General features: G+C 31.5%; 2 protein-coding genes and 1 non-coding gene across 4 annotated transcripts; 2 read left to right on the forward strand and 1 right to left on the reverse strand.

Moving 5' to 3' along the window:
• Positions 1-10,419: 10,419 nt before the first annotated feature.
• Positions 10,420-11,607, reverse strand: LOC115702357 (uncharacterized). The gene has a single exon (XM_030629824.2). It carries the CDS (start codon positions 11,311-11,313, stop codon positions 10,552-10,554), a length of 762 nt encoding a protein of 253 aa, XP_030485684.2. The 5' UTR covers positions 11,314-11,607; the 3' UTR covers positions 10,420-10,551.
• A 3,729-nt stretch (positions 11,608-15,336) lies between these two features.
• LOC115702358 (uncharacterized) lies at positions 15,337-17,313 on the forward strand. 2 transcript variants are annotated; one of them, XM_030629826.2, is made up of 4 exons: positions 15,354-15,567; positions 15,841-15,909; positions 16,159-16,384; positions 17,014-17,313. In XM_030629826.2, exons 1-3 carry the CDS (start codon positions 15,364-15,366, stop codon positions 16,354-16,356), a joined length of 471 nt encoding a protein of 156 aa, XP_030485686.2. In that variant the 5' UTR covers positions 15,354-15,363; the 3' UTR covers positions 16,357-16,384; positions 17,014-17,313. The 2 variants fall into 2 exon arrangements, with proteins under 2 accessions (XP_030485685.2, XP_030485686.2); XM_030629825.2 differs by lacking the exon at positions 17,014-17,313 and having other exon boundaries at positions 15,337-15,567; positions 16,159-16,590.
• Positions 17,314-24,120: 6,807 nt separating this feature from the next.
• Positions 24,121-24,193, forward strand: TRNAR-CCG (transfer RNA arginine (anticodon CCG)). The gene has a single exon. It is a non-coding gene; the product is annotated as a tRNA-Arg (tRNA).
• Positions 24,194-24,222: the final 29 nt, after the last annotated feature.

Genomic DNA, 24,222 nt, shown 5'->3' on the forward strand with positions numbered 1-24,222 from the left:
CAATAGGGTTAACCTCTGATTTCACATTCATAAAATATTCTCATGGCATTTAAAATTCAAATAATCACATAGAGCTCGGAACAAGCTTTCCAACGATATAAAGAACTCGCAAATCAGAGTTCGAATAAAAAGTTATGAAATTTCAAAGTTGGAACTCAAATCTGCCCAAAAACTCGAGGGCGGGCTGCGGCATGCCCAAGCCATGTCGCGGCACCTAGGACAAAATCCCAGGTTCCACCAACAGGAGCGGGCCGTGGCATGCTCAAACCATGCCGCGACACCTGGGTTCCAAATCCAGAAACCAGCCACATTCATCACGATTTTCAGCCCCCAAAACCATACCAATTCAATCCAAAACACAATCAAACTCTCAAATCACTAAATAGAGTTGCTAGAAAACAATAGGGAGTTAAAATTCACAACTCATGCTTTAAATTCACCAATTAAACACACCAAAACTCAGATCAAGCAACATAAAACACAAGCTCAACACTTTGACCGAAATTCCCCCATGAACACTCATACAAGAGTTAGAATTCAAGAATAAACTCTACACCAATTTCACAGCTTCAAAGATTAACTAAAGAATCATTCTAACTCAAAATCTCCTACAATTTCACAACCCAAAATCACCCATAACAACCTTCAAGCATAGTCAAGAATATAGTACCATAAAAACACTTAAATCCAAACACATGCATCTCAACAGAACACACATCAATCTCATGCTTTTCTTTCAAATAAAACCCAACAACAACTTCAACTAAAAAAGTAAAAGAAACTACCTCAAGTATTGCAAGACTCTCCTTGAGTTTCCAACCTCCAAAGGTAGCAAGATCAAACTTTTCAACCAAAATCAAGGCTAAAAAATTTAGAGTTTAAGAGAGTGAGAGAGAGGGTTCAGGTAGGAGGTCAAAAGAACCAGAAAAATCTCTTCTATTTTACCAAAATTCAATTTAATTAGAGTTCCATTAAATGGCCAAAAGACCCATTTCCCCCAAGGGCCATAAAGCATGCATAAACACTCACAAAGGTTAATTTAGTCATTTCATGCATAATTTAAACCCAATTAATTTCAGATTATCCACACATAATATAATGCCAATAATTTCAATCCAAATTGCATTCCAGGTCCGAACCCAGTTCGGCTCGAAACACTCGGTTGTGACTATACCGCGCAAACCTATCAGAACACACCTGAAAAAGACAACACAGGCATACTATATAATAATATAGTTCCAAAAGTACGTAATTAAATTAATCTCATCATTTTACCTTTCTCGGGTCATAATTACTAAAATGCCCCTGGCTCACCAACGGGGTCTTACCAAGTTATAATTCATATTAACTCACATATATTAAATTATATAATGATATAATTCCTCAATTATTCATAATTATCTAATTAGGGTTTTGCTAATCTATTTCATAAATCCAGGGTATTATAGTATCTCTTATAGAGAATTTTTTTTGTGGTCTTTTTTCCGATCCCCTTCTTAATTTTTATTAAGGGTATTTATAGAGATGGGTGGGAATAAGAAAATGAGTAACTTGTCTTTAAGAGCTAACTATGGGCAAGCATAAGTTCCCAAAAGATACAAAATAGGGCATGCATTACCTACGTAGTAGGCAGCGTAGATGTTAGGTGAGATTAGCCTTCGTTCTTTCTTAATTGATGTGATTCTTCATGATGGAGCCGTCAGTAGCTCCTTTGATTATTGTGTAATCGCCCTAAATAAGGTTTATGATGTCTAACACATCATCTTACAGGCGTTCTCAGACATTTTTTCCATGTTACATTAAATGCAAAGTAACTGTTCAACTCAAGCCTTTCTGGCCCGGAGACGCCTACCCATGTCTTGACTTCCTGAAGGGAAGATAGGTATTTTGTTCATGTCCGGGAGCTAGCGTCATGAGCCATGCTTGTTGCTTCTTTAGTCCAACTTCTAACTCATTTCCGGTGACGTGCCTATGTTGACCACATGTCACACACAATAGCTGCCACGTATATTGGTAATAAACCGGGGCAACAGTTTCCTTTTTTATTGCTTTATTTGTGTAAGGAAAGTACTTAAGTTTCCTATTTTAATTCTTATTAGTTTTAGAAAACCTAATTGATGTAATTATTACCTATAAATAGTGAAGTCATTTTACTATTCTGGGATCCAAAATCAGTTTTTTCAGAGCACTGAAGTTGCAAAAATTATTGTAAAAGCTTTCGAGAGAGATTAACAACTTCTTGGTTCTTTTCTCACAATTTATGTATTTTATTTGTTTAATTATTATTATCATTACTTATTATTTCTAATCACTTTAATTGACTCATTGTCATTGTTTAAAAGCGAGGTTAACACTTGTGTTTCTCTTTCTATCTTATTCTTCTATTACATTTTATGTTTAATGATTTATCCATTAAACTTTTTTTTTAATTAATTAGTATCTTTTTGTTTCATATTGAATTAATTAATCTTTTAAATGGGTAGGTAATGCTACTTAAATTTTAATTATTGTTTAGTCAAAGTTGATTTGAAGGTCATCAAATGGATAGTTAATTCCGTACTTTCATTAATGTTTACAATATTTTTTTTTACAATTTTATTGAAGTTCGTAATTATATTAATTCTAACAACAGAATAATTCTTAAAGCTTCATCATCTTCCTCATTTGACATATACATATTTGTGCTGTTTATATTGACAAAGCTTCATCATCGTCCAAGATTCTCCTGCGTATATTGTCATATACGACGAAAAATCTTGGACGGACAGGACCTTCGTGCGGATGGGTCCTTAGTTCTTCGCCCGAGTGGCCGGAGTGGGGTCGGACGGTGGTCGTTCTTTGCTCAGGTGAGCAGAGTAGGGTCGGACATGGTCGTTCTTTGCTCGAGTGGGCGAAGGGGGCTAGAAGGTATGCGGGACTCGTAGAATTTTTAGGTTTTTTAAAAAAAAATAATAAGGATATTTTGGATAAAGTGGGAAGTTAATAGGATAAAATTGTAGAAAATATTTAAGAGAATATTTTTTTTAATTAATTCTTTTTAAGTATATTAAATAAAATTTCCCGATAAAAATGGCCAAACATTGACTATCCATAAAACTTTTAAAATGATTCACATAGTGAGAAACAACATGTTGCGTAATAATGTAGTAATATAAATGTGCAGTTGTATACAATGGACAAATAATAATAACTATTATTATTGTGGCAAATTTAATAGTCACACTTATCACTTTCTTTTCATCAAAATTATTATTATTATTTCTCTCAAAAAAAAAAATTATTATTATTATTCTTTATTGTATAGTGCGGGCAAAAATCATATTTCGTGTGAATTTTCATTTTCTTTTTCACGGATGCTTTAAATGCAAAATAAATTCGCATGTAGACAGAGGTCATTTTAGATTTTTTATACCCAATTTAATTTTTTTCCTAACACTACACTAAATATTTACACCGACAAAGTATATAATGTCATTAAAAGAGGAAAATTTACTTTAGGTAAATTTTTTATATTTTACGTTTAATTTTTTTTATATTTTTATATTATTCATAAAAATAACAAAAAAATATATAAAGATAATAAGAAAGTAACATCTAAATAATATTAAAATAATATAAAAAATAATACAAATAACAAAAAATTAACAACAAAATCATAAGAGAACAACATAAAAATACATTAAAAGACTGTATTTTATGTAAATAAAATTTTAAAAACCGCAAAATATTTAATATTCTATATAACTCTATTTTTGTAATTTTTGTATTTTTTTTTTTAAATAATCTCTATGAAAATGTAATGCTATTATGTAAAAATTAATAACTCACTGATAATATGATTTATTATAATATGATATCCTTATTATTAATATTGAGTATTTCAGCGTTAGTCAAATTTATATATAAAAACTAAGAGAACAGCATGGCCAGATCGAAACTTGGGATCTGTGCAGTGCAGCGAGTAAATTAGAACAAGTGACAAGAAAGCACGGTTGTTGAACAACCTTACCCATCAAACTTAGTTATATTTATATATTGGAAATGCTAAAAAATACTATTAGTGAACTTTTTGTATCGTGTTATATTACAATTGGTGTAATTAAGTATTGAATCGTAAGTTACTTTTAAATAATATCACTAACAAATTATCAAGCGTCATTTGTAGAAGATGCTAAATAGCACTTATGTCCAATAACAATACTAATCTTATATATATATATATATATATATATTTATATTAAAGAATCCCAATGCATAGCACCTCCCATCTTAGTATATTTTATTTTTTTTATTCTACAAAATAATTTTAATTATTAATAATTGTAAATTATTAATATAATTTTGGGTGTAAAATATAGTAGTTAAATTAATTATGTTATTTAATTATTAAGCAATTATTAGATCAGAGATGTAAATAAATGATAGAAAATGAAAATATAGCTCATTTTATAATAATTGTGTTTTGATAGTGCATGTGTTAAAAAGTGATGTAAATTTAACACAAAATTTAATATGATGTCAAATTTACATGGCCTAAAATGCATTATTTTTTATTTACTTTTATGTTATATTATTTTATTAATATATTTAATTATAGTCTATTTTTTAAAAAGTATTTAATTATACTTTTAAACTATGAACTTATTTATAATATTTGTTACTCATTTACATAATAAAATAATAATAAAATTAATGATAAAGTTATTATTTTTTATATTTTAATAAAAAATTTAATTAAATAATAAATTTTGTATCAAGATTTGTAATTTTATATTAGAACACAATGTTAAGTTTAATGCAAATATATTATAAAATTATTTTTTAATATAACACAATTTTTGTATCTTTCATCTTTAATGATCTTAGTATATGTAATTTTTTAAAAATAATTTAATAGTTAATAGTTATACAGCAAATGATTTGTCAATTTTTTTTTCAAATAATTTCACTACAACATTCAGGAGCAATAGCGGCGGGCCCCTCGGCCGCTATTGCTCCACAATGTGGCCGCTAAAGGGCAATAGCGGCGGACCTCGGCCGCTATTGGTCCGCCGCTATTGCTTGGCCGCTACTAATAGTATTAGCGGCCAAAAACTGGTTCCGCCGCTAATATCAGTTAGCGGCGGAGCACAGCGGCGGGACCCCGCCGCTATTACTCGTGTCGGTTCGTGTTTCGAGGATCGACACGGGGCAATAGCGGCGGGGTCCCGCCGCTATTGCTCCGCCGCTACAACACCCAATAATAAAAAAAAATATTAATTATTTTTAAAAATTTATTTATATTATATATAAATAAATAATTAAATATTTAATAAATAAATCTAATTAATATAATTAAAACAATTTAATTAAATATTTAATAAATAAATCTAATTAATATAATTAAAACAATTTAATAAAATTTATTAATAATTTAAAATTGTCTCCAAAGTAATTAACTTTAACATATTAATCCTAATAAAATATTGTCTCAAAATTAAACTAAATTATTACAAAACATAAATAAATTATTCATTAACATCTTCATTCAAGTCTCTAATTATGAAGTCTTGATCTGGATTATTTTCGGTACGAGTCCCCGAAGCCCGTGGCGGAGAAGGCACATACGCTTGGTCTGATGATAAACCCAGCGTCAAATTACCGAGCTCAGCTTGGTTGAAAATGGGAGTTGAAAAAAATTGGTTCTCCTGCGATGAACTCCCAAATAATCCAAAATCAGCAAAGTTTGAGCCGAGCGGAGGAGACTCTGACGGTGTTCGGTATAAGAACTGATTTTCCATTGGCGGAGCAGACTGTTGTTGCTGCTGAGGAAATTGCTGAGGAAAAGATTGGGGTTGCTGCTGCAAATGAAGTATTAAATATTTAAATTTTTGTAAAGTCTTATGAAATTTTATGAGTACGAATTTTATGATATATTTTTAAATATAATTATTAGTGTTCTTTATTATTAATTTTTTAAATTTTTGTAAAGTTTTATGAAATTTTATAAGTACAAAAGTTATGATATATTTTTAAATATAATTATAAATATGAATTATTATTGTACTTTATTATTAATTTTTAATTTTTTGTAAAGTCTTATGAAATTTTATGAGTACAAAAGTTATGATATATATTTTTAAATATAATTATAAATATGAATTTTGTAAAGTATTATGAAATTTTATGAATATAAATTTTATGATATATTTTTAAATATAATTATAAATATGAATTATTATTGTTCTTTATTATTAATTTTTAAATTTTTGTAAAGTCTTATGAAATTTTATGAGTACAAAAGTTATGATATATTTTTAATATATTTATAAATATGAATTATTATTGTTCTTTATTATTAATTTTTAATTTTTTGTGTTATTTTATTATTTATAAAAAAATAAATTTATTTTCAAAATTTAAATAAATATCAAATAATTAAATTTTAAATGAATTATTATTTTTTGAAACTTAAAACTAGTTATCAAAAGTTAAACTAATTATATTATAAAAAAATTCATTTTACATATTACACTATAAAAATTCATTAAATTACTAAATTTTTAATTTTTAATTTTTAAATTTTTGAATTATTTATCATTTATATAAAAAAAAATTTATTTTCTAAATTAAAATAAATATAAAATAATTAATTTTTACCACCTTAAAAATACAAAAAAAAAATTATTTTTTAAAATTCAAATAAAAGTTAATCCATTTAATTTAAATTTTAATAAAAATTAAAAAAATAAATCAAATCTTCTAATTAATCTTTTTAACTTTTAATATTTATATTATTTATTAAGTTACTAAAAAACTAATTATTATTATTTAAAAAAATCTTTTTATGTATATATTAAGCTACAAACTAATATTTTTTTTTTCTAATTTTTTAAATTTTTTTCAATATTCTAAATTTGCTAAATTTACTTCTCAAATTTTAGCAAACTTAACAACAAATTAATTTAATATCAATAAAATCTAACATAAAATAAACAAATACAAACAAATACAAATTACAAATTACTAAAATTAATTAAAAAACCTACAAATAACAACAATACAATATACAATATTGTTACAATATATAAATTATATATACATTAACATATAATATATATTTTCTTCAAAAAAAAACCCAATACTATATATTTTATATACACAAATATATAAATAAAAAAAATAATATATACAAAATATACAATACACAAATATATACACTATTATATTACAATATACAAAATATACAATATACAATAATAAAAATAATATAATAGTGTATATACACAAATATATACACTATTATATTACAAAAATAATATATACAAAATATATAATTTATATATAATATATATATATAATGTATACAAAAATAATATATACAAAAATAATGTATATAATATATACAAAAACTATATTATATATACACAAATATATAATATAGTTTTTATACTTTACATAATAATACAATACAATATATATACTACACTACGATATACATATATATATAAACTGTTATATACAAATATATATATAATATACCCAGATTATATATATAATATACTTTACAAAATATATAATATATATACTACACTACAATATATGTACAGTTTTTATAAAGTATATATACACATAAAAAAAATCAAAACTTATATATATACCCAATTATATATACACAAACACAGATAAACATATATTTATATATAAATATAACCAATTTTATATACAAAAATATATATATACACAGATTTTTCTATATAAAAATCTACATTTATAAAAACCTACACAGATTATAAAAACCTACATTTTTCTATATACACAGATTTTTCTATATAAAAACCTACACAGATTATTTAAAACTTAAATATACATTATATAAACCAATCTAAAACCTAAAACAATATAATAACAAATCTAAAATAATAAAAAAAATACAATACTTACCTAAAATAACCGGTGGTGCGTCGGGGTGGTGGTACGTCGGGGTGGTGGTGCGTCGGGGTGGTGGTGCGTCGGGGTGGTGGTGCGTCGGAGATGGAGGCGGTGGAAGTTTCAGAAAAGGAGAAGGGGAAAGGAGGAGGCGGTTTGGGATTTTTTGAGAGGAAAATGAAAAATGGGGATGAGGGGTCTGATGGGGTATATATAGTGTTATTAGCGGCGGGGCAATAGCGGCGGACCCCGCCGCTAATAACATTTAATTAATTTTTTTATTTTTATTTTTTAAAATAAAATACTATTAGCGGCGGGGTCCGCCGCTAATACCCCGCCGCTAATAGTTTGAATCAATATGGGCGGGATTTTTCCCGCCCACCTATTAGCGGCGGGGTATTAGCGGCGGACCCCGCCGCTAATAGTAATAGCGGCGGACAGCCCGCCGCTATTAATATTTAAAAAAAAAAAAACTCAGCCCACCAATAGCGGCGGGGGAGGGCCTCCGCCGCTAATACCCCCATTATTAGCGGCGGAGGAGCTCCGCCGCTAATATCCCCGCCGCTAATGGGGGGATTTCTTGTAGTGTTTGGAATGTGAATGAAAATTCATGTATATAATTCAGACTTGTATGTATATTTATTTCATGATGAGAATTTATATTATAATAAAGAGTAATTTACAGTGTAAATACTTAATTTTGACTCTTTTTTAGTTGTTGATAAATATTTAAGTTTAATTTTTGACCGTAATAATACTTAAGTTATATTTCTGGAACCTCCTTAGGTATTCGATCGTTATAAAGTGTTAAGTCAATATTATCCATGTATTATTTTCTTTTTTTTTTTTTGAAATGTAATAATACATAATACATTTCATGTATTATTTTCTTATTAGTGTATATTTAAATTAATTTTTAAATAAAAATTTAATGACTTAGACTAATTAAAGATTGTTACGTGGAAATTTACTTGATACTTAACGGTCAAAAATTAAATTTAAGTATTTATTTTTCAACTGAGATTTGAATTTTTAAGTATTTGTGCTACAAATTATTTTATAAAAAAATTAAAAAAAAAATAATGAGATTAATATAAAAAATCATATGAAGGACAATAAAAATATTACATATACATAAACGTAAATAAATAAATAAAAAGTTATATGAAAGATAAAAAAATAAAATAAAATTTATCATAAAGGACAAAAACAAGTCCTTAGGGGCATATCCATTCATGGGGCATGATTTAGTACATATCAAAGTTTAAGGGGCATGATTTGGTAGATATCAAAGTCCGAGGAGCATGATTTAGTACATAAACAATAACTGAAACAGTAAAATTGAATGAAATTAGACAAAAATCCTTAAATTTAACAATCTCAATAGTTCAGGGGGAATTTTTAACGACTAAAAAAGTTCAGGGGAAAAAATACTAATTAACTTTTTACAAAACATAGGATATCCAAAATAGTATTTACCTAAAAAAAAGTATTAATAATTGGTCCAAATATGACAAAAAAAAAAACATAAAAATTACTAATACAATCTTATTGAGCTTGTGAAAATATAAAAAAAAAAAAAGTAAGAATCATAGGAAATTCTTATTACGCAGTGCGCAAAGTGAAAAAAAAAATTACAAAGTTATATATGTATAATTGAACAAAAAGTTAATTTTAATAGATATGTATATAAGGGACGTGCTAAATAGTATAAATGGTGATTGTTATAACTTATAATAACTTATAAGTTCATTTCAATATCGAGTCTTACAAATTTTAATTTAGTAAATAATATAATAAATTGCTAGCTAATTATTAAGTGTCATATTGGTATAGTATTATTGTATTGGCCATTTTAAGGTATCAAATAATAATAATAATAAATAAGCAAAAAAAATTTTACAAAAGATTATTCATAAAAATAAATTTTTTATATATACTTAATTACATTGGTGCTAGTCTAGTGACATCCCTTCTAGCAATTCTCATTTATATATGTATATCTACTGAATTTGAAAGAACATAATTGAATTGCCTAGCAAAAGGGGATGTGGATATTGGGAACATAAAAGAGGAAGTATACTATATATCTTCTGAATTTGGCATGTATATAAAATATATTTGCCAAATTCAGAATCTATATATAATAATTCATCACATCCTTAATTATTACTTCAATTTTATTTATTAATGTGTGGTCCTATCCTATTGTTTCTTAGTTGCTCCCCACACATGGCCGTTGTCTAAATTTTACTCTTGAACGCCACATGATTACAGCAAAGAGTATTTTGTGTTATATAAATTAAAAGGTCGTATATATACGGATATATATATATTTTATATATATGAATTTATTTATACAACCAAATAATTATATAAAGACTAAAGTACCGTATGTAGAGATCATTTCTCTAATTAATTCATAAAAACATTTACTTAATAAAGATATGTTTTGGGCAATATCTTTGTACCCAACTTACGCTGCTCATCATATTTAATGTAGATCAAGAAGAAGAAAAAAAGACGTAATATATATAAAATGAACCTTTTACAATGAACAATTTAATTAGTACATAAACCATACCCTATAATTAAGATGAAGGCTGTTGAAATCGCAGGTATAAATAGATTTTATTTAATTAGTTAGTTACGGGGACGACTGTTAATTAGATGATGACCGTACGAACTGCCTCTGGTGGACCTTGGAAGATGTCTGATGGATTCAGCCACAGCACAAGTAGACTTACAAGATGAATTATTGTAAATATTAATTAAACCGAACCTGTCACTTAGGCTTTTCGATACCTTTGCTGTAGCAATATTCCAAAACTTGGGTTGATGATCATGGCCGTGGTTGTCATGGTGATCATCATTTTCATCCTTGGAACATTCAACTAGAGCAGCAATGAAGGGATCCCATTTCAAGGGCTGCTTGTTATTATTAACACTAATAGTAGTAGTAGTAGTACTCTTCTTGAACACTTTCTTGGTGGTGGTGGTACTGGTAGTGGTCGTAGGGGGCAGAGGAAGAAGAAGAAGAGAAGAGTGATGATCATCTTCTTGGTGTGTAGAAGAAGAAGGCTTGATTTTCTTGGAATGTTGTTTTTTGGGGATTCCTGGAAAATGCTCCCAAGAAAATGGGACTCCACGGGAAATGCGAAGCGGCGTGGCTGGACTCAGAGGAGAGTCATAATTGTAGAATGAAGAAGATGAGCCAAGAGAGGAGGAAGAATTTGATGAGAAAGATGGAGTTCGGCGAGAAGAAGAATTATTACTATAATAATAAGATGGATATTTCAAAGGACGATGAGAGAGAGTAGTGCATGAGTCACATTCATCATGATCACCATCATCATCATCATCTTTGCTAGTAGTATAGTTCATGGGCGTTGATGAAGGTTCCATTTTAGGTTAAGAGAGATCAGATTTACTTGTGATCAACTATGATCTGACACACACAGAGAGAGAGAAAGAGGGTTATGAGGTATAGAACTTCTCTTAATGTTCTTGTACTTCTTATATACATGTATACGAAGAGAAAAGGAGCTATATTTTATTTTATTTCTCTTTCTCACCCTCTTTTCCTTTCTTTTTTGCTAGTCATGATTTCGTTGTTTTCTTTCTCCACATTTTATTTTAATTTCAAGAATAATAATTGAATAGAAAGGGGAAAATATTACATCATTAAAAAACATTTATTTACTACTCACACGACCCCATTGCATTTATGGCTAGCCTACCCACATACAAGGGAAAGAAATTAAAAGGCAAAAAAAAAAAGTATCAAGGACAAAATGGTAAATTAGACGGTACTTTTTTTGTGGATCTGTGGTTTGAAATGCATTATGTCGAAGTGACTCTTGTGTTGCTCGAAATAATCCATACTTATTAAACATGACAACGAGATGTTTGAATATTCCATGAACTTTTTTTTGTGCATGAAATTCTTTTATCAATTTTACTAATTTTTTTTAAATGATTAATTTCACAAATTAGTGTAACTTCAAGAAGATTATTTTCTAATTCACAATTTTCCATAATTTTTTTTCAGTGTAAGATCAATTATTTGTTTAACAAATTTTCATACCTCAATATAAAATGAAAAATTTAATAGAAAGATTACTATTAATTGTAAATTAAATTAAGCACAGTAGGTGACCATCTATATTGATTACCTCGGGATGCTCCCTCTTCAGCTTCACGAGGAGTTACTTTTTGGAGATAATGTATACAAGCCACATAATCTTCGCTCTCTTCATCGGCTGGAACAGAGACTTTTTCCCACGAAGAATACTTGGGAACTTTATAGTCACAAGTAAACTCGTCCGAGCCAAGGAGGCCAACCTTCCCCAAATTCTTCTCATTACATAAGAAGTTAGTCGATCGCAATCCGAATGGAAGGTTTAGCAGGATTTTATGATGCTCGGCCATTTTAGGAGTTGGATCTGGTCTCTTGGAAACTGATGTCAACACAATAAATGAAATAAGTAAGCGACCTCAAAGATATAAATCAATACAACTCAAAGCTAAGTTTTTGGGAGAAGAATTACTTACGTATGATGCAAAATGCGATTGTATTTATTAGAGAAAGCCAGTGGTCCAGAAGAAATCCTCCTTAAACTCGGTATGTTTGGTAACCTCACGATGATCCTACGATCATTTGTGTGGATACCGAGATAGTAAAAGCTCCCTGCACATCGCTTTCTCGCGGAGACTGCTTTAACAGCATAAAAATACAATTTCAAGAGGATTGGGGCACTCCCATCCTAAAATATGATACAGAACCTTTAGACTTGCAAGAATTCTGTAAGAAATTAGATTTAGTTGAAAGGGAGCAACTCCAAGGTAATTACAAAATTCTTTGAAATAATCTCTCAAGGGAAGAACTGCTCCAGCATTGATATGTTCGAGGCTCCAAGCACTTATTCCCGACGAGTTACTAGTGCTAGCTCCACTACACTCCTCGCGAATTAACCTCTCAGGAGGGAAATAGCTGAATTCCCCAAGAGCAACAGACCTAATGCGACATCCACACCTTTGTTCAATACCACATGATTTTAATATACCACCAACAAATGCTCTGATGCATCTGACCTTGGATTCGATAAGTTCAGCATCGAAAGTGATATTGGGATCCTATGGGATCATTGACTTACGAGGCTTAGTAGACATAATGTCAAATTCAAGGTCACTTGGTGAAAAAACAATAGTGACTTTGGGTAAAAAACATTGGCCTCGTGAGTGGAATAGAAAATAAAATAGAGGTTCAGGCCAAGCTGCGTCTCACAAGAAACGGCGTTTACCCTCAGATATCTCTTGCAGAAATTGCCTATAACAACTAGCAACTGCATCCTGATTGGTTTTTATTAAATGGTCCCTAATCTTTGCATCATTTACTTCAAGTAAGGATTGAGGTTTCTGGGTTTTGGGTTTAAATTGGAGGGTCGATTCCTTAGGACACTCTATTTCTAAGGATTCTGGAGAATAAACTTTAAAACCAGATTGGGACATTTCTACAAAAAGAGCAATCCCAATTCCTGGAAGAAATTTATTAAACCAGAAACTTATAAATACGGTAAAACTAAATTTTTACTCTGTCTAAACCCTAAAAATTACCCAAAAAATTAAATTAAAATTACTAAAACCAAATGGATCAAGCAGAGATGAAATTATTTAACAGAATAAGGATCATAACCCAGGAAAATGGAAAAGACCAGAGAAAAGGGGATGAATCACATACTGTTCGAAAATGGGTTTTCGCGCGACGAAAAGCTCTGAAACTGAGGTTGGAATGAGTAACGTGACAACTTCTGTGAATTCCTGAGGTTGAAGAGTATATCCAAATGGATGCGCAGAAAATACATCAATGACAAGGAGGGCATACGAAACTTTGCAAAATCAGAATGGTTTTTTCGTAAAAGCTTGAAATTTTTTGAAAAAACAAAAATGGTGGAATAATGGTTCCTTTTCAGTTTTATAACTCGAGATTGACCACCGTCAAATTAAAAGAACAGAGATCCAACGGATAGGAAAAAGAGAGAATTGGAAAAGATGGCTCATTAAGGCTAATGATGTGCCTCGAAATTATGAACCGCCAAAATTCGAAAGCATGCAATTTTTCAAATTGGGTTAAGAGAAATGTACCATTTGTAATCATTTAAAAAGTACTTCTATTAAAAAAGAACTTTTTAAGGGGCAATTGTAATACCCAAAATTTGGCTACACTTCAGAGTATGACACGTGTCAATTAAGTGGACGAACTACCTGATATAATAACAACTATATCATTTAATGCAAAAAGGAATAACTCATTAAATATAGAATTAATAGAGTATATTCATAACTTACCGACTGTATAGTCTTAGGCGAGACAATGATATAAGACTATTAATGTTTGTATTGATGAGATACCAACCTACTTCGGAATACGCAATCCCGAGAATAAGATTCGTTTATAAGTAAAGTTATTCGAATCAAACTCGGACAATGTATAGCGAGACATCTATCTCGCTATACATTAGAGAATATTGGTAAGGCGAATCGGTTGTTAAACACTTAGCATATTTTCCACATTATAATAACTAAAGTGTATTCATTTGGAAATATGTGGGACATGATTGTCCAGTCTGCGGGGCCTTATGGTCAAAGAGTAGTTCTTAAATTTGCTCAGTACACTGGTGCTCATACTATTACTGGAAGGCATGTGATAGCCAAGTCATCATTAATCATCTATGGCCAAGATGAGATGCCACTACCCACGTTAGCATCAACCGCCTTGAAGATAAGAATGATAAGCGGTTGTGCGGTTATCAATTGTTATCTACACGTGTTTATATGAAACGTGATCAAAGCTCACGTTTCATGAAATAGTTATGTAATTCAAATTTAAATGTAAATAACTGCCAACCTATATTCCTATAAATAGGGGCAGATTCTACAGAGAAAATGACTGAAAATCTTTGAGAGAAAAAAATCGCTAATTGTAATATTGTATCAAATACTCAGAAATATCTTGAATAAGATAGACTCGTGGAGTATGCAGATTTAACTGCAAAAACACGTAAAATACTTGGCGTTATTATAATTTTTATACTTATTAATTTTCCTATACATATACTGTGTTTAATTTATTACGAAAAAGGCTTAATTTTTTTGTTAACGAAAATCTGCGTTAATAAGCAACATCACCGAGAATTAGTGACTAACTGTCGCGATACAAGAAGTGAACTACTATAAATTTAATATTTCTATTTTATAATTAATTAACAACTATTTTATTCTTGTCAAAATATAGCAAGCGCTTATAGTTTAAAAGTCTTTAGTCTAAATTTTTGAGCCAATAAAATATACTTTGGTTTTCTAAAAAAAAGAAAAAAAATTAAAAATAAAAATTTTACTTTTTAATTTTGTGATTAAAATATTTAAAAACAAAAATATTATGGAAAACACTTATAGATGTGTAGTGTAGAGTGTAGACACTGTAGGGGAGAAAGAAGAGAGAGCGATGAGATGAGAGGTGTCGGAGGACCACTTCTTTGCATAGGCGATCTCCTAAACGACGTCGGAGAATCAAATCCTGACACTTCCAAACCCGATCTCCATCCTTACCATTCTTCTTCCATCTCACCGCATCCCGTTGATCTCACCACACTCTTCGAGGTTTTTTCTCTATCGATCGATTCTTTCATGTTTCATAAATTGTTTCAATTTTGTCTCGTACTCCATTATTGCTTTTCTATCTACATATCTCTCTATATTGCTTCAATTCAATTGATTTAAGTTACATATTTTCGGTTGTTGCAATTGCCAATTTTAATCTCAGCTTCTGTGTTCGACTAAATTTGCGTATTTGCATTAGTAAAATCTTTATGTGTGGTGTGTTTGTTTTAATCAAGAATACTGTTAGTGGAATATAACAATATCTTGTTTCAGGAAAATTACAAGGATCTGATTGACGCACTTGCTGGGTCAGATCATTCATGGACCGGCCTAACTTTAAAGGTGATTTTTTAATCATAAAAGAAATTTTGGTTCTACAACTATCATGTAGATTGGTTCAGTTCATTTCCGATTCAAAATGTTAAATTTTCTTTTGTTTATCATTTGATGATTGAATTTGCAAACCTCAGTATGCTATTCGATTAAAAATGTTTAGAGGCCGTGAATGCTTTTTATTAGGACCTAAATTTATATTCATTATTGTCTTCTTTGACATTCTCAAAATGGTGTCTCCTGTTTTTGGTTTCCCAGTTGTGCACTGGTCTGGAGACTGCAAACAAGTTGGTCCAGTCCACTAACTCAAACGTTATATCTCTATCGGAGAAGGTTGGGGAGCTTGAGGAAGTTTTCAAGAAGGGGGATTCTGCTGTGGCGGCGATCAGGGGTGTTATTTCTTCTTTAAGCGAAAATCAAGGAGGAAACCCTTTTGGAACTCGAACATTGAAATGATCCCTCCTTGTTTTGGTCTTGGAACAAGGTTAGTCGAGTCAGATTTCAGGCTTTCTAACATTGTTCATTATTAGTATATATCAAATTTGTTCAAATTGAGTTGACTTAACGCTATTGGGAACAAAAATAGTGAGTAATTGTTTGACATGATAGTTGTAAAGGAAGGATGCTCCTTACTTTGTTTTAAACTTCTTTATGGGAATATACATTCTTGTTCTGGTGGGTTTATAAGCTTATTACACTGCAAATCTACTTCGTTTAGTCTATGAATTTCTAGCTTCTACTAATAGACAAAAGAAAAAGGGGTTTCCTATAAATTAGAGGGATGCTAGCTATAGACTTCGTCTCAGTCTTTCATTTACCATTTACTGTTTAATTTTAGCTAAAGTATAGCCTTTGTTTCTTAATAATTTACATGGATGCTATTATCAATAATCTACTTTTATATGTTTAACTAATTGATCAACCCACCGTGATCAACCTACCAACCTTAACCAGTGTAATCTACTCCTGGTACCTTACTAGATGCACATTTACGGTATTCAGTATTCCAACACATTAGTTTGTGTAAAACCTTGAATTATTGACATTATTTTGGATTATTATATTATATGGACTTATGTGAGAGAGAATTGAGAAAGTGGGTATTTTTGGAAGGATAAGGAAGTGAAGGATGAAGGAGAAGGACTAACGGGTCAAACTAGAGAAAGAGACCACCTATTTTTTTCTTCACAAAACCACCAAATGGCACCCATTGATTGCGCTAGCCACAAGCAAAGCCCACCATTTGATGAATCTTGGGTTGGAGTTTTACAACAAGAATAATATTGGCAAGCTACACTCGTCGATTGAAAGAGATAGATATTGTAGTGAGCTTTGGACACTTCATTCACAGTCGAAGTTGATATGATAATAATAATTTTACTATGGAAATCTAGTCACACTAACATTCTTTTCTTTGCTTTTTTTCACTTATTCTCTCTTTTAGAAAAAATTTAATAACTTTTGTCAAAAAAAAATAATAATAAAGATTTAGTATTGTCTTCATTAATTAAGTAAAAATTAATACATATATCTTCCTTTACTTACCATCAATATCGAACAAATTTAATTTTTTTAAGAGAAAACCAATGAAGATTAAAATAACAAAAGTAACAACATTATGCAAAAAGTCAGGAAATTTTCTTTCATTTATAAAAATTTATTGTCTAGTTTAAATGTATGCAAAAATACCCTGGGAGAGTTTGAAAATAAAACCTGAATATTATTGGATATAAAGAAATGCATGTAATATTAGTACGTCGATTTATTTTAATGATACATGACTATATTGTGAATTAAATAGTGACATCAAGTTACTTTTTGTTAAGGGAATTTAGGGGATGGCAATATATACTTTGGAATTTGGAGTGAGTTGCTACTTGCTAATAATAAATATATATTTTTTCAACTTTCGTCAAAAATTGTATATGTTTATATGTTTGTTTTGACTCTGCTAGTGTACCACATGTTTGACAGCGATCCCAAATTGGGAAATTTGATTTTTTATACTTACATATACTTAATATTTTATCCTTAAACTAATACATATCACCATTAAAAATATATGACCAATTTATCTAAAACCCAAAAATATCTCTCTCAAATTTCCCATACTTTTTTTTAGTGCAAAAACATTAAAAAAAAAAAAAAATAGTAGTCCGATGGTGGTCCGATGGTAGTCGCTATGGTCAATTGACGCTACTTTTGTATGTACAAAAATATAAAAAAAAAAAATTGGTAGCAAATCTGGTCCGGTCCGATGGTGGTCCGATAATCACCTGATGCTATTTTTTTTTATGTATGAAAACATTAAAAAAAAATTGGTAGCAGATATGGTCCGATGAGTGGTCTGATAGGTCCGATGGGTGGTTCGATGGGTGGCCTGATAGGTGGTCCGATGGGTAGTCCAATGGTGTAAATGGGGGGTATTTTTGGGATATCATAAAAGTTGTCATATCCAACAAATATTAGTTATTATTTGTTTAGAAAAAAAAAAAAATTTAACCAAATGTAAGCATAAAAAATCAAATTTCCCTTGCAAATTTCTAACACCTTTGTTTCGTGTTTTGGGCAATTTTCTTACAAAAAGACTTTTAGCTAAAGGGTAAATAGTATTATTTATTTATTTATTTATTTTAATAAACATAGTTCAAAAATTAGAGATATCATTGATAAGTGATATGTTAGAATAATGCTCTTCAAAGATAACTAGGCGACTAACAAGTACTAATAAGTCGCAGATAAAGTAAATTTTCTTAGGGTTCACAATTCGTGCTATCGTGTCATCAAGATAACACGATTATCGTTATAAATTAAATATATGAAAATTAATTTGTGTTATCGTGTCAACACAATTATGACACGACACGATTACTAAATGTATCGACATGACTATGACATGACATGATTAAGGTAAACACGAACATGATACGATTATTAAATGTGTCAAAAACTTAAACACGAACACGACACGATTATTAAACGTGTCAGTAACTCAAACACAAACATGACACGATTATTAAACGTGTCATCCAAACTCACTTATTTTGTATTGTTTTCTAATTATGTCGTCGTGTCGTGACCCATATTGCCAACCCTAGATTTAGCTAAATAATAAGCTACTATATTATTTGTGATTAGTTTTATTAAAAGGTAGGCTAATTAGTAATTTTTCCCCTGAACTTTGACATGTACTAAATCATGCCCCCTGAACTTTTTTGGCCGTTAAAAATTCCCCCCGAACTATTGAGATTGTTAAATTTAAGGACTTTTGTCTAATTTTAGTAAAAAAATTCTAACACTAACATGGATGAAAGTTCAAGGGGCATGATTTAGTACATATCAAAGTTTGAGGGGCATGATTTAGTAGATATCAAAGTCTGGAGAGCATGGTTTAGTACATAAACAATCACTGAAACAGTAAAATTGAATGAAATTAGACTCCCCATCTCCAGCCACACTCTGGTTCCCAAGCTAAATGGATTTCCACTGCGCACGGTGGCTGTCTATCGTCGACGACTAGGCTTGCAAAAACTATCAACGAGATATAAAAGATCTTTATGAATAAAATACGTTTTTGAAAGTCATTTTACTCAATGGATCTCAGATACGACTAGATCAGACCCAAAATTTTTACTCTAGTGAGCTTTTAACGACGACTGAACGACGAAGGGAGCTACGGGAACCTCGGAGCTCGTGGTTTGAAACTCGTCAAAGGCCATGTTGTCCTTGATTCCAGAGAACGACGTCGAGGCCCGTGGTGGCCTCCATTTTTTACGGCGAGACTTCTTCGGCAGTGAAAAAACATCGAGTCCCGAGATAGAGAGAGATTTGGGGCTTTAGAGTTGGGGTCGGGGCTTAAAGATTTGTTTTCCCACACTTCTTCCATAGCTATGAGAGGATTCAGCTTGAGGAAAAAAGGAAGTGAAGAAGAGGGATCGGGTATGGCTGGAGGTAGAGGAGGAAGGAGAAAAAAAAAGAAAAAAAATTATATTTTAAAATGTGTTTTTAATTTTAATTATTTTTTATTAAAATTATTATTTGGACCAATAATAGCTCAATACGTGACAATTTTGAATAACTTAACGGATCCGTCAAATTTAGGACGAACGGACTTACAAAAAATGTAATCTTGAGGACTATTGCTGTTATTTTTTGAGGTTGGAGACTAATCCTGCATCATAGTAAACTTTTTAGGGACTTTTACTGCAAATTTTCCTAAAAAATCAAGTTCTAATTTGGGTCAGTTATAAATAAGAATAACCTCTAAATTGTAACCTACCCTATAAATAGAAGTCTAAATAGAGTTATAGGCTTAAAAACACCTTATGAAATGTGCTACAACATAAACCCCAACCTAATACATATAAGAACATTTGGGTGTACATCATTATTATAACCTAATTTCGGCTAATAACCAGAAGTTGACACGTGTACCAGAGAAGGAATATGAATCAGCTTGAGAATTGCATTATTAAATGTACATTAAATAACTCACCTCAGGAATTACGATTGAAAGAAATATTTAAACTCTCTACCACATAGGTAGAAGCGAGATAAGAATAATAACTATTAACGAGTAAGATTGGTGAGACAACAAGTCCATCTCGGGAAGAACATAATACATAATTAATGTTGTTCAAGATGAGTAAACAAAGAGCTTGCAACTCATTGACCCACATACTCGTGAATAAGAGCTTGCAGTTCATTAACTCACATACTCGTGAGTAAAGTGCTTACAGCTAATTGACCCACATGCTTGTGAGTAAAGAGCTTGCACCTAATTGACTCACATACTCGTGAGTATATTCAAAGAATAACAACAATATTCGTCCATCTCGATCTTTATATGTTGAAATAATTACCTCGCTAATACCTTTCGAAATAGCAAAAAGAGAACTGCGAGAAGTGTTGTATCTTTATTCTTAGCATTTTTCCTACAAAAATGATAAAGAAGGATGATGTATACTTAGCGAGAGTCACCCGATATAGTCAGCATAACTGTCTATGGATAAAGACAAAATGGCAGTTGAACAATTATTTAAGATTATCCCATATGCACAATAATGAAATGTGGGGAATATCCACGTTTCATGAGCAGTTATGAATGAATAGATCCCAAGGGAATAATTACCCTACACAACTATAATTAGGGATAGAACCCAGGGTAATTGGGATGAAAAAATCTAGAGAGAGAAGAGCAAGATATAATTATCCCTGATATTGTTGTATTCTGTATTCCAAATACTTTTTCTAATAAGATGGACTCGTGGACTATGAAGAATTAACTTCAAAACCATATTAAAAACTTTCTGTTGCTTATTTATTGCTATAATTAATTATGTAGTTCATTTATTATAAAAAAGGCTAATATTTTTTGTTAACAAAAATTTGCGTTAACAGTTTGGTGTTTTCATTGAGAACCTTTATAAAACTCAAAAATATCCTCCTTAGAGACACAACTCAAAATCTGTATTTATGGCAGATGATACTCAGCATAATGAAGAAAATTAGCCAGAGGAGACAACCCGTCACCCTGGAAAGAAACCTCAGGGATCACAAAGAACCAATGCAACTGAAACTCCCCATTCTAGAAGGAACGATGGAGATTTCAACTCAACTGGTGAACAGATTCCACCAGAAGAGCAAAGCAAAGACGCTTATGATCTAACCAGATATGTCCCACTTGTGGAACTAGAAAATAGGCAACTTCGACAATGCCTAGCTCAATCAAATCGGAGGTATGTCGAGCTAGAATGGGAAGCAGCGACAACTAGGGCTACATAGGGAGCGACTCCTCAAACTCAACCTGATCTATCTGCAAGGCGACCATGGGGAAGGCCCCGAGGTTCTAGGATCAGGAGACAAGAAAAGATTCAGGGAACCCCATAAATACTTAGGACGAACAACCTGGGAATTCAAGGGATATCCCAATGAATAGAGAAAATCCACCAAATACTGGAAATACACGAAATCAAGAGCATCGACATGATATTCCAGGAACTTCCCATGGATTCACATAGCAAGGGAATGAACAACCTGATATATCGGAATCATCTCGGATGAATGAAAATGCTAGGAAGACGCAATCAGGAAACCAGGAAACCAGAAAATTCCACAACATGATGGAAGAAATGCTCGATATCAACTTGGGACAGGTCGACCTCCAAGGCATCCACAAAGGCCTACTCACAACGACATAGAAAGTACACACACGTACTTGAGTAGGGGTCGTGTGTCAAATCTCATCAGAAGAAGGCTAATGCAAGAAGAGTCACATGACACTGGTTCAATCACATGTCCAGGTGGATCAAGATCAAGGATCCGCAGGCACAGTAGGTCAACCAGAGCTCATAGGCAAACACGAGACGAAGGTGGATCATGACGTTATTATAGTGATCAAGAAAGTATGAGAAACTCCCATTGTTATCAATCTGAAAGTTACTTAAGGACTAGATCCATGAGTAATTATGACCAAAGATGTCGCGATCCTAATCTCCACGAGCGGTTAAACTAAAGGCAGTCTGACCTATGTGAGCATTTAAACTGTAATGCACCAGATTTACGTAATCAACTAAATCAAAATGGTGACCAACAACTTGTGGATCCAGTACAATTGCGGGTAATACAATTAGAAGATAAGTTCAAGAAGTACTAGGATGGAGAATATGGGAAACTACCGGGATATGACTCAAACGAAGAGACATAACTATTCCATCCTGATATTTTGAATTCATAGTTTTCTCAAGGATTGAAAACTCTCATGTCGCACAATATAATGGTACAACTGATCCTGTTGCCCACCTGAACAACTTCAATACCATAATGCGAGCAAGTAATGTTTCAAACAACTTGTGATGCATATTATTTCTAACTTCATTAACAAGAGCTGCAAGTAGTTAGTTTGACAAATTCACCAATCATTCCATAACTTCCTAGGAACAATTGTCAAAGGATTTCAAAAAGCAATTCCAAGCTACAAGAGATCAGTGACCAGAAGCATCTTCGTTAACCAATGTCAAGAAACAACCAGGAGAATCCCTTAAGGCATACTTAAGTCGTTTCAGTATAGCTGCAAAGTTAGGAATTTGAATGATAGCATTCAACTAACAGCCCTTCAAGCGAGAATCACAATTGACTTGTCAACTGTAGGGTAGAATTATGGGATGATTTGCAAGGTCATCTTGTTAGAAACATCAACGAGATCAATGAAAGAGCACAATTTTTTGTGCAAAAAGAAGAGGCGAGAAATAAAATTAAGCTATTAAAATTTGGCTTGGGAGATAAACCCAGCACAAGTACCGCAACAACGAGCACCGTGACCACTAAGGTAGAAAATCCAAATCCTATTGGCCCAAATACCAAAAGGAAGGATGAGTCGAGAGACTCCTCCAAGGACAAAAAGAAACAAAAGAAACATGAAAAGTATTTTCCTATTTACTCAGTATACACTGAGTTGAATGAGACTCACGAAAATATCTACCTCGCCAACAAAATCAGGTTGCATTTCGCAGACTAGATCCAATGAGACATGCGAGAAACAAGCGAGATACTAACAAATATTGCCGTTTCCATAGAGATTTTGGGCATACAACCGAAGAATTCCATCAATTGAAAGATAAAATCGGTTACAACCTCCTCTTATAGAGGGCGAGAATATCCTCGTTATTTTTGGAGGGCCACACCTCACAGGAAACAACAATAGCGCACAAAAGAGGTACATTAATGAAGTGAAAAATGAGACATCAACATTTTCTCCAAAACTTTTAAAGAGAGCAAAATCTAATGAACCGCCTATTGTCTTTACTGATGAAGACACATCACACGTACGATACCCTCATACAAATCTTCTAGTGATAACAATACAACTCGCTAATAAGAGGGTAAAAAAGATTCTCGTAGATAACATGAGTTCCGTCAATATTCTTTACAAGGAAACTTTAAAGAAGATGGGATTAGAGGATGCAAAATTAAAATCCTGGACGGTAAACTTATGTGGGTTCACAAGCGATAGTGTCACAAGTTAAAACTCGGCCCGACCCGACCCGACCCAATTGACATTCCTAGTTGTAGTTAACATTGGGCTGACTTCCAATAGCTCTCTCGTACCCCCAAAAAAGTTTCAGTACATATCCTTATCAATGTTAAAAAACAAATATTCAACTAGTCTGGAAAACTAGCCTTAGAAGAAATTATATCTGAATATTAATCATATTAGTATTCGATCGCGTGGCCTAATGGATAAGGCGCTCGCCTCCGGAGCGGGAGATTGTGGGTTCGAGTCCCACCGTGATCGCACTCTCGCTAATATATTCTTCTCCTCTT

This window comes from Cannabis sativa, chromosome X (assembly GCF_029168945.1).
Source record: "Cannabis sativa cultivar Pink pepper isolate KNU-18-1 chromosome X, ASM2916894v1, whole genome shotgun sequence".
Lineage (NCBI taxonomy): Eukaryota > Viridiplantae > Streptophyta > Magnoliopsida > Rosales > Cannabaceae > Cannabis > Cannabis sativa.